Consider the following 15,465-nt stretch of genomic DNA (forward strand, 5'->3'; position numbering starts at 1 on the left):
AGCAGGAAAACTCAGTCAATATAATCCTGTGGGAAAGAACAGAAAGAGCAGGCAGAGCAGCAGAATCTGTGGGGTCCTGTGATCCGAGCAGCACCAAAACCCTGTAACTTTACAGTTACTCGTTTATAATTGTGTTCCTCCTCTTCCCTTTTTATTTGAATCAGTCTGGGCTGAATTTTCTAAAGAATCTCTGTGCATAAAGCACGGTTTAGTGCACACAAATGGGGTTCAGCAGATTGCCTGGGGGAGAAGTCCACGCAGGAGCGATTCCGGGGGGGTGTAGCTGAGGGCGAGGAAAGCATTTACGTGCCTGCTTTTGAGCTCTGGAATAACGCTATGGAAATGTGCTCACCTAGATTTATGGCTGCTAATGTGCATCTCTCACACTGGGTTCCCCAAGCATCAGATCTTTCTCAGGGGGAAAGTCCACCGACCGCTGAAAACTGCCCTCCTTGTGGTAAGGTTGACGCCGCACGTAAAACCGTCCTGCCACTGACCGGCTCAATTCTTTGGTTTTTTCCCTCTAGAGCATGAGTTCTCAACCCCCAACCAGTCGGGTTTTCAGGATATCCACCATGAATATGCATGAGAGCGACTTGCGTGCGGTAGGAGCAGTGCATGCAAATATACGTCCAGGTTAATATTCAAAAGCCATTTAGACAGATAACGCACAAGTTATGCGTCTAAGCAGCTAAGTCAGCTTCTTATCCGGCTGTAGTTTAGACACATAAACAAGGGGTGTTTTCATGAGGGGCTGAGATATCCGGCGAACCTTAGCCGAACGTCGGGCACATCTGGCAAGGTCAGCCGGAGAAACTAATTTACACCTGTTTCTGAGTAGATCTGGAGTTGTCTGGGCCAGATATCTTCAAAGATAGCTAAGTTAAGTACTAGTGCTGTCGCCCAAGGGACCCGCAACCCGACTGTCAGCCCTTCCACCCCTCATACCAGGCCCAGCACCCCACACCCCCAAAACAGCAACAACCCCTCCCCCTCCACCCCGCTGCAATCTTTGGTTTCAAACAAAAAAATGGGAACCCCCAGACTTAACACCCCCCCAAACAATAAACTGGCTCACTCCCCGCCCCCGTTTCTAAAACCGATCCCTCCTGGGAGCGAGCGTCTTACTCCAGTGCTGGAAGCAGAAGCCAATTTATTCTCTGACCGGGGGATTAAGTCCAGGGTCATCTTGGGCTCCGATTTTTGTATGAAACCGAGCAAAGGTTACGGCGGGGGGGGGGGGGGGGAGGGGGAAAGACTGACAATTGGGCCACGGGCCATTGGGGTTTTTTTTTTTTTTTTAATTCTTGGGCGCCGGCGCTACGTGGCCGGACATCTCTGAAGACAAACGTCCCGCTGAATACACCGGCTTCAAAGTTATCCGGCCGCACGAGGTGGGGAAACTCGAAAACCGAAACCATCTGGCTGACCCTAGCTGCGTAACCTGTCCACTAAAAAAAAAACCAAAAAAAAAAACCGGCCCTACCGACTATTGCACGTTCGTGGAGGCTATCCCGAGGTGCGGCTTGAGATCCGCTGCCCTGGGGGGAGAGCCCTAGCTGGAAACCTTATTCCTATCCCTTCCTCTATCCAAGCTGATGCGTCTAGACGGAGAGCGAGGATGCCAGCGCAGCAGCGCCCCTAGTGCACCGCGGCAGCCATTTGTGAGCACGGACTGGAGGAGTGCGGCGGGAAAAAGAGGAGAACGGCAGATACAGGTAAGCGAGGGAGCACGGCCCTCCAGCAGAGAGACTGCCCTGCTGTGCACCGCTGCAGCTGGCTCCGGTTAAAAGATCAAAAAAGGACCCACCCAGCTCAACCGGGATGTCCGACAAATCTAAAAACGACAGCGTTTAATTAAACAGGTAGCCTGCCCTACTGAGGCATAACGCTTTAAAATCTAACCCTTACCCCGTCCCTGACTGCAAGCCCTCGTCGCGAGAGCTCATCGCAAACAGACAAACGGACAGAAAATCGTAAAAAATGGATTAGAAAGAAATAAAAAGACTTCCACTTAGGAAGGGCTGGCGAGTGAGTGCTGACGTCCTCGGTGCAGCGTCAGCTGCTGGGACGGTGGGGGCTCAGGCAAACCCGTGAAAACCGGAGCATGCACGCGAACCGAACGACAGTCACCCGAGGCGCGCCCGCGCCCCCGCCCAGCGCCACTTACCCGGATGACGTATCTGGAGGAGTTCTTGTCGTCCAGGTTCACCGTCAGCGAGAAGAGCACGGCCGTGCTGTAGACCCCCTGCGTCTTGTAGAGCAGCTCGCCGAAGTCCCACCGGGCCTCCTTCCCCCCCTCGCCGGGCAGGTCCCAGCCGCCGCACTCCTCGATGACCTGCAGCATGGGCCTGGGCCCCAGCCGGTCGATCTCCCTCACGTTCAGGCAGGACCTGAAGAACTCCTTGACCTTCCTCTCGGCCGAGCCCCGCTGGCCGCGCCTCACGGGCTGCATGAGCAGCAGCTGCAGCTTCTCCTCGTTCTGCTCGCCGACGGCCGCGATGAGGCCGTAGATGAGCTTGTCCTCGGGGATGCCGTGCCTCCTCAGCCACCCGCCGCAGGCGAAGGAGTAGAAGTCCTTGCAGGGGTCGATGGTGGGGTCGATGTTGCCGGCGATGAACCTGGAGGCCCGGCCGAAGGCCTTCTTCTCCGGGCAGCCCTCCAGGCAGTAGGCGTCCTTCTCCAGGGAGATGTACTTCAGCGCCAGCATGCAGCCCAGGATGACGCACAGGCCGGCGGCGAACACCAGCCCGGACAGGAGGCAGACCTCCCTCTTGCTCCAGCGGGGAAGGCCGGCCCCCCGCGGCTTCTTGGACCCCAGGTGGAGGTCGAAGCCGTTGGACAGGGTGCCGCTCTTGTACTTGCTCAGGTATTTGACCTCCTGAAACTCGTCGTAGTGGGCCGTCAGCGAGTAGGTCTTCTCCGTGCCCCTGACCCCAGCGTCCTTACAGTGGTGAGGCATGGGGGGGGCCTTAGGAAGGCAGCTTCCCCCCTCCCCTTAACCCGGCGTGGATTGACGCTTTATCGCCCCCCAAGTCTAACAGGGCTTTCTGGCGAGTGCCCTCTGAGGGGTGAGGGAGAAGAAAATCCTAGCAGCCAAAGCCCGTGCCAGGTGTAGGCAGGAAGGAAGAGCACAGAAGGCCATCTCTCATGGTTCCCTTTTCCCTCAGATTTCTCCTCCTCTTCTCAGTACTCGGATGAAATTAAGACCTGCAAAAAAAAAAAAATAGACAAGAGAGAGAGAGAGGCATTGAACTGAGGGGGCTGCAGCGCCGATGCCGGTTTGTCACAGGGCTTGTAGAGGATTGGCACAGATGCCAGCAGCGAAGTGGTTACAGGTGGCAGCCTCTCTCCTAGCAAAACGCTGGTTTCCTCTGGCCCCAGTTCCTTCAGCTGTTTACAGTGAGGGAGGCTTGTCAGAATGATTCATCACTGGACAGCGCAGGCTATTTTAACAGGAACATGATTTGTACAAAAATGTACTTATCTGTTTCACTGTCTAATTGCCAATGGAAAAAAAAAAGGACTTCCCAATTGCTTAATCACAGTGGCAGACAAAAATGAGTCTTGTGATCCTACCCCAGGCATTTCGGGTTTGCTTGAGTTCCCCCCCTTGTTCCTAACTCAGGAATAAAAATATAGGGCTTTTTGTGGGGGAGATGGGGTGGTTCATCAAAGCAGTAGTACCCTACCAAAGCAGACCCCTGACACCGATACCAGCGGGTTCTGGTCCGCCTTAGCCTGCAAAAGCAGGGCAAGACCAAAATGCACCGGGATGGGAACCTGAAAGCAGACTCAAAAAAAAATGCACCGGGATGGGAACCTACCCATTGTGCGGTATATAAGAATTGTAAATAAATAAATAAATAAATAAACCTGAAAGCAGACTCAAAAAAATGCACAGGAATGGGAACCTGAAAGCAGACTCCAAAAAAAAAATGCACCGGGATGGGAACCTGAAAGCAGACTCCAAAAAAAAATGCACCGGGATGGGAACCTGAAAGCAGACTCAAAAAAAATGCACAGGAATGGGAACCTGAAAGCAGACTCAAAAAAAATGCACAGGAATGGGAACCTGAAAGCAGACTCAAAAAAAAATGCACAGGAATGGGAACCTGAAAGCAGACTCAAAAAAATGCACAGGAATGGGAACCTGAAAGCAGACTCAAAAAAAATGCACAGGAATGGGAACCTGAAAGCAGACTCAAAAAAATGCACAGGAATGGGAACCTGAAAGCAGACTCAAAAAAAATGCACAGGAATGGGAACCTGAAAGCAGACTCAAAAAAAATGCACCGGGATGGGAACCTGAAAGCAGACTCAAAAAAATGCACAGGAATGGGAACCTGAAAGCAGACTCAAAAAAAATGCACAGGAATGGGAACCTGAAAGCAGACTCAAAAAAAAAATGCACAGGAATGGGAACCTGAAAGCAGACTCAAAAAAAATGCACCGGGATGGGAACCTGAAAGCAGACTCAAAAAAATGCACAGGAATGGGAACCTGAAAGCAGACTCAAAAAAATGCACAGGAATGGGAACCTGAAAGCAGACTCAAAAAAATGCACAGGAATGGGAACCTGAAAGCAGAGTCAAAAAAAATGCACAGGAATGGGAACCTGAAAGCAGACTCAAAAACAATGCACAGGAATGGGAACCTGAAAGCAGACTCAAAAAAATGCACAGGAATGGGAACCTGAAAGCAGAGTCAAAAAAAATGCACAGGAATGGGAACCTGAAAGAATGCACCGGACGCTTCTGCTTGTGACCTTAGAGTGCATTTCAATGTTTTCTATTCTCAGCTCAGAAATTTGCAGCCTTGCCTCGGCGATGCGATCCGCATCAGCCCCCGTGGCCTTTTCTCTAAATACTGGAAACTTTCTTTTTTTGTACGAAAAATCCTTACCCGAGGGAAGGCGCTGCCGTTCCGAGGAGGTCACTGCTGCCCCGGCTCCCTTCCCCCTGGTTCGTCTTTCCCCCGCTGCCTTTCAGCCGTCTCTCGTCCGGCAGTCATCGCCCCCACCTGGGGAAGGTAACTTTTGTTCTGCGGGGAGGCAGCGGCGCCCGCCTCGCACTGCAGGGAGGGCCGGGGGGAGGGAGAGAGAGAGAGAGGCACCGCTTGCGCCGCCAACTTGGGCTCAAAATCCGAGCGGAAGCCTCTGCCCGTCCAAGCGGCGAGAGGAAAGGAGGAGGCGGCCGGAATGGATCGGCAAAGAAATATGGGGATGGGCGGCGATGGCCCCGGGACCCAGCTCTGCGCCGCCGGGCTAGTACAGGGAGGCTGCGGGCTACCGGCTCCCCTCCCCCACACATCCCAAAAAACTTCTGAGTAAGCCAAACCCCCTCCCCCCAGCAGAAGATCTGCCACTAATGAGAGTCCTGAGTGGGAGCAGCTCCCTGCCCGGGAGGAGGCTGTCGTTTGCCTTTTCGGCGAGTGACATTGAAAGCGAGCCCCGGAGGGATCTGCGGCGTCACTCGGTGCCAAGGCAAGGTCGGGGGGAAGAGAGGCGCTGCCCCCTCCCCGCTCAGGCAAACTTTGGGGGCCTCCTCTCCCCCCGGTCGCCCTGCCCGCTCTCCGCTTACCTTTCATGCGGGGCTCGCAGGCGGGCGATGCCCTGGAAATGGGGAAACTTCCCCCGGCGCGCAGGAGGCAGGGAGGGCTGGGGCGGGGGCAGCTCTGCTTACTGCACCTGCAGGAGAGGAGGGGGGGGGGGCGTCTGTGCCGTGAGAGGTGGGGGGAGAAGGGAGGGCTCACTCTGTGAGTGTGTGGGAGAGAGGGAAGAGGAGCAGTACGAGTTCTGAGGGGAGGGGGTGGGGGGAGAGTGCATGGAGTGGCCCCCCCTCCCGTAGTCCCCCCTAAAGCCCGTGCCCAGGAGCCGAGGGCTTCGCCCTGCCTTACCTCCTGCTCCCGGTTCCTGCAATGAGGAAGGGAAAGGCAGCAACACGCGGGAGAGCTGCGGCTTAACCCTTAGCGGCCGGGGCGGCATCGGACTCCCTCCCGGGCTGCTTCTCAGCTCTATACAGCGCCGCCACCCCCCCCCCCTCTTCTTATACCGCTCAGGGACACCTGGGACCGGGGGAGTCTGCCGGTTCTGCAGGAAGAAAGTTAGAAACGGCGGACGCCCCCCTTCCCCGCGCTTCCTCATTTCTCGGGACCCCCAACAAAGCAGTTTCCAAAAAATGTTTGCATCCTGTACACGTTCCTGGTCGAAATCAGTCCCGGCCGTTTCCTGGGTCAGAGCCGTGCACGGATAACAAATAGGGGGGGGGGGGGGGGTTCTCGGACGAGGAGAGAAGCTGCAAACCGACGTGCGCGGCCCGATCTGTCCCTCCCCCACCCTGCTCGGCCTTTCCGTGCTCGCGGGTGCGGGGGGGTCATTTTGTGCGAAGAACCTGCTGCACAAAACCTCCAGGCCCGGAATGTGCATCCCCTCCGATTCAAACCACCCGCCCCGATTCACCTTTTGCACTGAGCCAAAGTCAGGAAGAAGCGGGTGCAGGAAGATTTCCTCAGGCCCCCGTCGTTTGGGGCGCGCTAGACGACTAACCCCATGCAATAAGGAGATTAGCGCTTCCAAAACCTGCACCCAAAGAAACGCGTAGCCAATCTAGCGCTCATCACACCTACTTTCCATGTAGAGGAGGCTATTAGCTAATACTGCTCTCCCCCCCCAACCCCCCTTTTTAACACAACAAAATTAACTCCAGCCCCGGAGATTTCCTTAAGTCAATCCGTGAGTCAAGAGCTCATGAAAAATACAAAAAAAAAGACAGTCCTCTGTGGTTCCTCCATTAGTATTGATGCGATACTTAAATGTTCTGCTTGCAGTCTGGAAAAATAAATGTATATCGACTTGATTAAAAAAAAAAAATCCAGAATGCACAATTTAGACGCCCATAGACAAGGTGCGACCTCAGCAAAATCGGCCAGGATTGGGTTAAAACGGGCGCTCGTATTGAGCACACGTTGAAACTATGGGCGCCCGATGCAGCTGAGCTCTGGGGACACACAAATCTCCCCTAGTGTGGTCCTTTTTTTTTTTTTTTTTTTTACACAGCCCCTCATTTAAATACTGCATGGGGTACCCAGAGGGATGTGGTCACTCAAAATGAGCACCTGCTTTCAACGCGTGTTTTATTGCGTCGGCCCCAGCAAGGAGGTTTGTATGCAGGAAATGTGTCTACCTGCATGGGCGTACGGTTTAGCGTCCTGGCACGGAAATCCCTTGCAAACGACAGCATTAAGCAGAGCTCCCGGATGCAGAAAGGACTGCGTTTGGCCAGCGCACCTTTCTTAGTGCTGGAAACTTAACCCTTGGGTCAGAGTTGGCACAAATAAAGGAAAAAAACAAATGAAAAAAAAAAGTTCAGAATATTCTCCAGGTAAGCAGCGGCAGCCGCTGCCACCCAGATAACTATTGACTTATCCGGGATCTGACACGGTTCCTGGCTGGTTAGCCAGTCGGGGGCCGGAATTTGGATTAGATACGGCGATGCATGCATATGTACATCTCCCAGGAATGGGAGAAAGAGAAAAGGACGAGATGACAAAAGCAATTTGTAGAGAGTGGCAGTACAACTGTGTCAAGCTCGCAAGGTGAAGTGTCAGCTTAACCAGCAGAGCGCTGGTAGGGCTTCAGCGGCACATTCTCGAATATAACTGGAGTGAAATGACAGGGTGACCGGCAGAGCGCTGGTAGGGCTTCAGCGGCACATTCTCGAATATAACTGGAGTGAAATGACAGGGTGACCGGCAGAGCCCTGGTAGGGCTTCAGCGGCACATTCTCGAATATAACCGGAGTGAAATGACAGCAGCAGAGTGCTGGCAGGGTTTCAGCGGCACATTCTCGAATATAACCGGAGTGAAATGACAGCAGCAGAGTGCTGGTAGGGCTTCAGCGGCACATTCTCGAATATAACTGGAGTGAAATGACAGGGTGACCAGCAGAGCGCTGGTAGGGCTTCAGCGGCACATTCTCGAATTTAACTAGAGTGAAATGACAGCAGCAGAGTGCTGGTAGGGCTTCAGCGACACATTCTCGAATATAACTGGAGTGAAATGACAGCAGCAGAGTGCTGGTAGGACTTCAGCGGCACATTCTCGAATATAACCGGAGTGAAATGACAGCAGCAGAGCGCTGGTAGGGCTTCAGCGGCACATTCTCGAATATAACCGGAGTGAAATGACAGCAGCAGAGTGCTGGTAGGGCTTCAGCGACACATTCTCGAATATAACTGGAGTGAAATGACAGGGTGACTGGCAGAGCGCTGGTAGGGCTTCAGTGACACATTCTCGAATATAACCGGAGTGAAATGACAAGGTGACCGGCAGAGCGCTGGTAGGGCTTCAGCGGCACATTTTTGGATAACACTGGGCTGAAGTGGCAGGGTGACCGGCAGAGCACTGGTAGGGCTTCAGCGGCACATTCTCGAATATAACTGGTGAAATGACAGGGTGACCGGCAGAGCGCTGGTAGGGCTTCAGCGGCACATTCTCGAATATAACTGGAGTGAAATGACGGGGTGACCGGCAGAGCGCTGGTAGGGCTTCAGCGGCACATTCTCGAATATAACTGGAGTGAAATGACGGGGTGACCGGCAGAGCGCTGGTAGGGCTTCAGCGGCACATTCTCGAATATAACTGGAGTGAAATGACGGGGTGACCGGCAGAGCGCTGGTAGGGCTTCAGCGACACATTCTCGAATATAACTGGAGTGAAATGACGGGGTGACCGGCAGAGCGCTGGTAGGGCTTCAGCGGCACATTCTCGAATATAACTGGAGTGAAATGACGGGGTGACCGGCAGAGCGCTGGTAGGGCTTCAGCGGCACATTCTCGAATATAACTGGAGTGAAATGACGGGGTGACCGGCAGAGCGCTGGTAGGGCTTCAGCGGCACATTCTCGAATATAACTGGAGTGAAATGACGGGGTGACCGGCGGAGCGCTGGTAGGGCTTCAGTGGTGCCTTTTTGGATAACACTGGACTGAAGTGGCAGGGTGACCGGCAGAGCACTGGTAGGGCTTCAGTTCCTTCTGAGTCAATGCTGGGGTGAAGTGAGAGGGTGACCAGCAGGGGTGGCATGCAGATATCACGTAGCGCTATAGAAATGTTAAGTAATAGTAGTAATAGTAAGATTTGGCCACTCTCCCCAGCTAACTGTAAAAAGACTAAGGAGGGGATGACCAGAGAGGGGGCAGACATAGGAAGGGGCGACTGGGTGAGCCGAATTTGATGGTTCTCTCGTTTTTATAGCTGAGGCTCACGCCTTCTTTCTCCTTTCAGCATGCTGCCCATTTACTGTTCTTTCTCTCAGCGTCCAAGAGAAGGGGACGCACCAGAATTTGGTTCCCTTGGCGTTATTATTCCAGTACACAAATGAATTTCAAAAAAATGCATCAAAACCGAGGCTAATATTAAGCTGCATTGCAGATGAACTGAAAGATAAATAAAGCTGGGTGCTGGCGTTCCAGCGTCTTAATTACAGCAGGATTTCACTCCACTTTCCTCGGTAAATCAGACACGTTTTAGTCTCTCCCTCTTAGAAGGGAAAAGCCTTGAACAAAGCACAGACCACTTTTCCTGAAATTTCCTTTTGCAGAATTTTATTTGAACAATCTGTTAATTTTCATAGATTATTATCAGGCATAACACAGGCAGGTAGTGCTCCTGCATGCACTGCTTAGGCATAACACAGGCAGATAGTGTTCTTGCAGACACTACTCAGGCATACCACAGGCAGATAGTGCTCTTGCAGACACTGCTCAAGCATAACACAGGCAAGTAATGCTCCTAAACATACACTGCTCAGGCATTACATAGGCATGTAGTGCTACTGGATATACTGCTCAGGCATAACACAGGCAGTTTCCCATGAACACTACTCAGGCATAACACAGGCAGGTAGTGCGCCTGCATGCACTGCATAGGCATAACACAGGCAGATAGTGTTCCTGCATGCACTGCGTAGGCATAACACAGGCAGGTAGTATTACTGCATACACTGCTCAGGCATAACACAGGCAGATAGTGCTCTTGCAGACACTGCTCAGGCATAACACAGGCAAGTAATGCTCCTAAAGATACACTGCTCAGGCATTACATAGGCATGTAGTGCTACTGGATATACTGCTCAGGCATAACACAGGCAGTTTCCCATGAACACTACTCAGGCATAACACAGGCAGGTACTACTGCATACACTGCTCAGGCATAAGACAGGCAGGTAGTGTTACTGCATGCATTGCTCAAGCATAACAGGCAGGTTCCCACATACACAGCTCAGGCCTAACACATTCAGTTGCCCATGAACACTGCTCAGGCATAACAGGCAGGTTCCCACGTACATTGCTCAGGCATAACATAGGCAGGTAGTCTTCCTAAATATACACAGCTAAAGCATAACACAGGCACATAGTGCTCCTGCATACACTGCTCAGGCAGGGCCAGCACAACCCACTGTGCAAGCCGTTCACTTGCAACCGGGGCACCACAGTCAGCCCCAAGATGAAGACAATGCGGCTGTCGCCGCCACCACTGGGCCCCACTAGGAAGCCAAGAATAGGAAGAGGCTGCTGCCGCTGCCACAGTTCCCAACCTGCTGCGCGGCTGAGCAAAAGGAACTGAGGACCGCCCGGTGCTCCCAACCTGCCGTGTGGCTGCGAGCAAGGAGCTGCAGGTCTGCCCAGCGGACCCAACCTGCCACGCGGCTAAGAGGAAGGAGCTGCAGGTCTGCCCGGCGGACCCAACCTGCCAAGTAGTCAGAAAAAAAAAAGTCTGCAAAGTGATTTCCAACCTTCCCCGTGGCAAGTGAAGAGGAGGAGGCCCTGTGGCTGCCAGGAGAGTCATTGGTATGTGTGTGAGAGAGGGAGCCAATATGTGTGTGTCTGAGCATGTGTCTGAGTATATGTGTGTGAAAGAGAGCATGCACATATGTGTGTGTGTGAGCAAGGAGCTGCAGGTGTGTGTGAAAGGGAGCATGCACATGTGTGTGTGTGAGCATGTGTTTGCATGTGTCTGAGTATATGTGTGTGAAAGGGAGCATGCACATGTGTGTGTGTGTGTGTGAGCATTGTTTGCATGTGTCTGAGTATATGTGTGTGAAAGGGAGCATGCACGTGTGTGTGTGAGCATGTGTTTGCATGTGTCTGAGTATATGTGTGTGAAAGGGAGCATGCACATGTGTGTGTGTGAGCATGTGTTTGCATGTGTCTGAGTATATGTGTGTGTGTGAGCATGTGTTTGCATGTGTCTGAGTATATGTGTGTGAAAGGGAGTATGCACCTGTGTGTGTGTGTGAGCATGTGTTTGCATGTGTCTGAGTATATGTGTGTGTGTGAGCATGTGTTTGCATGTGTCTGAGTATATGTGTGTGAAAGGGAGTATGCACCTGTGTGTGTGTGTGAGCATGTGTTTGCATGTGTCTGAGTATATGTGTGTGAAAGGGAGCATGCACATGTGTGTGTGTGTGAGCATGTGTTTGCATGTGTCTGAGTATATGTGTGTGAAAGGGAGCATGTGTGTGTGTGTGTGTGTGAGCATGTGTTTGCATGTGTCTGAGTATGTGTGTGTGAAAGGGAGCATGCACATGTGTGTGTGTGAGCATGTGTTTGCATGTGTCTGAGTATATGTGTGTGAAAGGGAGCATGCACATGTGTGTGTGTGTGTGAGCATGTGTTTGCATGTGTCTGAGTATATGTGTGCGAAAGGGAGCATGCACATGTGTGTGTGTGAGCATGTGTTTGCATGTGTCTGAGTATATGTGCATGTGCATCAAATCTATCATCAAGGAATGCTATTTCAAGCTCCAAACCATAAAAAAACTCAGACCACTGCTACACTTTTCTGATTTCCGCACTGTACTCCAGTCTATCATTTTATCTAAGGTAGACTATTGTAATGCACTCTTTCTAGGCATTCCCGCCACCTATACCAAACCCTTACAACTACTACAAAACGCTGCCGCTAGGATACTATCAAATTAAAAAAAAAGAGATCACATCACCCCCACACTTATCGAACTTCATTGGCTCCCTATACACTCCCGAATTCTCTATAAAGCCCTTTCCATCATCCACAAAAGTCTGTTGAACTCTAACCTCAATTGGATTAACCCCCCACTCCTCCCCCGTACCTCGAATAGACCCACACGTACAGCCCTCCAAGGAACCCTACGTGCCCAACCCATCAAATCTTTCAAATTATCATCTACCATAAGCAGAGCTTTCTCTCTCGCTGGCCCCTCCATATGGAACTCCCTGCCTCCCGATATACGCCTGGAAACATACACACCCACTTTCAAGAAAAAACTGAAAACATGGCTCTTCCAGCAAGCTTACCACACATCACCTGCCATTACATAAACCCCCACTGTTTAACTAAAAATTGAGTAACTAAGAATTTGCTACATGACTAGGAATCTATTTCTCGGAATATGTCTCATGCCCATCGATTTTGTACTTTGACTCGGCTACTTATGTAATTAGCTTTTGTAAATAGTTGTGATTTTACTGATTTTGCTGTATCTATTTATTGATATCACGGACGCTCGCGGCATAGTCAGCTCTATACCCTATCCCACTTTTAACCACCTTGTTCTCAGTTACATGTAAGGGCCCTGCCCAAAAGTTAACCTGTTTTTTCAATGTTATATGTAAGGGTTCTGCCCATTTGTTCCTTTTTAACTGTAAACCGATGCGATGTGTAAACGGTCATCGGTATAAAAGAAACTTTAAATAAATAAAATAAATAAATAAATGTGTGTGAAAGGGAGCATGTGTGTGTGTGAGCATGTGTTTGCATGTGTCTGAGTATATGTGTGTGAAAGGGAGCATGCACGTGTGTGTGAGCATGTGTTTGCATGTGTCTGAGTATATGTGTGAAAGGGAGCATGCACATGTGTGTGTGTGAGCATGTGTTTGCATGTGTCTGAGTATATGTGTGTGAAAGGGAGCATGCACGTGTGTGTGTGAGCATGTGTTTGCATGTGTCTGAGTATATGTGTGTGAAAGGGAGCATGCACATGTGTGTGCATGTGTTTGCATATGTCTGAGTATATGTGTGTGAAAGGGAGCATGCACATGTGTGTGTGTGTGTGTGTGTGTGTGTCTGAGCATGTGTTTCTGAAAGACAGCATTGAGACCGGTGAAGAGACCAAGCTCTAGGGTTGATGGAGTAAGAGGTCTAAATGGTTCTTTTTGAGCAATAAATTCTGCAGTTTATATTAGGAAAGGTTGTGGTATCCAAGCATAAGTGGGTTCTCTGAATGGGTGGGAGTAGTCCAGGCTTGCCACTTCTCTCTGTGTGTGTATCTAAGCATGTGTGTGTGTGTGTGTGAGTGTATCAGCATGCATGGGGTGTGTGAGAGAGAGGATGTATGTGTATGTGTCTGAACATGTAGGTGTGAGAGAGAAAGGGTGTGTGTATATGTGAAAGGGAGCATGTGCATGAGAGAGAACATATGTTTGTATGTTTGAGTGTGTGTATGTATAGATATATATCTATATCTATGAGAGACGGAAGCGAAAGCTTGTACATCCCTCTCGCACTAATTTACGACAATCCCAGGGTGACTGGAAATAAAAACATTTCCAGGTATGGAAAGCATGAATTCTTATCCTTATTAGTTATTAGTTTTAATTTTTGGATATTATTTGATGTCTGCTATTTTGAAATATTTTATTGGTATTTGGGCAATTTTAAACATTGTTTGAGTTTGTAATTATTGGATCTTCCATTCATCAGCCGTTTTGAAAAATTATTTTTATGAGTTTGTTTATACTTTTATGATTAATGTATTTATTATATTTCTTGATTTTATTGTTTAATGGTTGAGGATTAGTGATGGTTCTGTTTTTCCATTGTTGCACTGCATACAGAGTCTGGCTTGTGGTTTCCAATTCAGTTTTTTCCTGCGCTTCTATTTATAATTTATGGTTTCTTTTTTTCTGTATTTGGGGAGGGTCTGCATGTGTGACTGAGGAGAGGTATTCCGCTAGCATTTAGGGATCTACAGCAGCTTGGTTTGTTCTGTTTTCCTAATAGGAGGTGTATTGGTGTTTTAGGGCCTGGTGTAATATTTGCAGTGCTGCCTTCTCATTGATGGGGTTCCTTTTTTTTAAGTGCTGGCCGTTAGTGCTGTTTTGGTATGGGAGGTTTATTATATTTTCATTGTAATTTACTCATTGCTTTCTGAGAGTCAAGCCCACATCCAGCATGTGTTACAGTAGTCCTAATGCCATATGGGTTCTAAGTGTCTTCTTTTGTAGGGTTTTCTGGTGGGCACCAGAGCAGTGCATGTAAATATAATATACATGTTGTGATATTTGTTTTATCTCAGTACTTTGAATATTCATTTTCATGTAAAATCTGTTGTTATGAATGCATATTTTTAACTGTGTGGAGAGAGGGTGGGGGTGGGATGCAAGGGTATACGGTTCACCTAGGGCATCTAACACTCTTACACTGGCCATGGTTTCCAGGGGAGGGGGTGAAGACCCGGAGGTGGGGGAGGGGGGGGGTGTGTGACAGTTTTTAAAGTTTAGGCTGCTGGAAGGAGCTGGGCCCAAGACAGAAACGAAATGAAAATGCAGTTCACACAGGGTAGCAAAAAGGCCTAGCACCGGCCCTGTGCTCAGGTATAACACAGACACAGCTCAGGCGTAGCACAGGCAAGTGGTGCTCCTGCAATCACCGTTCATGCATAAAGCAGGCAGGCAGGCAGGGTTCTCACATAGACTCCTAAAGAAGCCCACAGTCCTTTTGCTAGATCTGGATTCCTCCCAGTGGAGGAGACATTGTGGTCGTCGGAGCAGTGAGTGGCTATGGCACGTCCCTCTAGGAGCTGCTATAGTGGAGTAGCCCAGGGTTTGGAGCCTAGAGAGAGATCTCTGCAGGGCTATGGGGAAGGGTGGGGGGAAGCTTGTCTTCTGCCCCCAGCGTCTTCAGAGCCGGCAAGGCAGAAAAACGCCCGGAGTGGTGCTTTTGATACTTTAAGTAGCCACTGCTGAGGGATCCATTTGTGATGTGGGGGGAGGATCCCCCGCTCTCTGCCAGCAAACCTCTTATCCTGGGGTACAGGAGACTCTGATCTTAAGTGCGTGATTGTGCAGGTGCAGATGTGCCCAGGAGGAGGAGGCATGAGTGCCATCTGCACAGGCAGGGAGCCGCCCAGCTGGTGCTCTGAGCCACCGAGGCAGGCGTGCGAAGGAATCCAGTAGAGGGGAAAAGCGTGCGGGAGGAATCGGAAATCCGTCACCAAAACCAGTTCCTTGGCAGCCAGGGAACCCAGCATCTGTCCAGAGGAGCCTGAGCCCCCAGAAAAAAGGAGCGAGGGCATCCTGGAAGAGTGCATCAGCAAGGAGGGGCAAAGCCCTTGCAAAAATCTCAGTTCTTGTTGCAGCTTTCTAACTCTGAAAACTATTTTAGTAAAGGCTTTTTATTTTGGAATATAAAGACCTTGGGTCA

General features: G+C 50.6%; 1 protein-coding gene across 4 annotated transcripts in view; it reads right to left on the reverse strand.

Moving 5' to 3' along the window:
* ECEL1 (endothelin converting enzyme like 1) overlaps positions 1–6,580 on the reverse strand; it is an 88,684-nt gene extending 82,104 nt beyond the window's left edge. Inside the window, exons 1-2 of one of the 4 annotated variants that reach the window (XM_029616293.1) lie at positions 6,461–6,580; positions 2,171–3,210 (exon numbers count right to left, since the gene is read on the reverse strand). In XM_029616293.1, the coding sequence (XP_029472153.1) occupies positions 2,171–2,962 (792 nt within the window). In that variant the 5' untranslated portion in view covers positions 2,963–3,210; positions 6,461–6,580. Of the gene's footprint in view, positions 1–2,170; positions 3,211–4,905; positions 5,313–5,582; positions 5,685–5,898; positions 6,092–6,460 lie in introns of those variants that run through there. The other 3 variants (XM_029616290.1, XM_029616292.1, XM_029616291.1) reach the window with 3 other exon arrangements.
* Positions 6,581–15,465: the final 8,885 nt, after the last annotated feature.

Source organism: Rhinatrema bivittatum, chromosome 9 (genome assembly GCF_901001135.1).
Source record: "Rhinatrema bivittatum chromosome 9, aRhiBiv1.1, whole genome shotgun sequence".
In the NCBI taxonomy this organism is placed as follows: Eukaryota; Metazoa; Chordata; class Amphibia; order Gymnophiona; family Rhinatrematidae; genus Rhinatrema; species Rhinatrema bivittatum.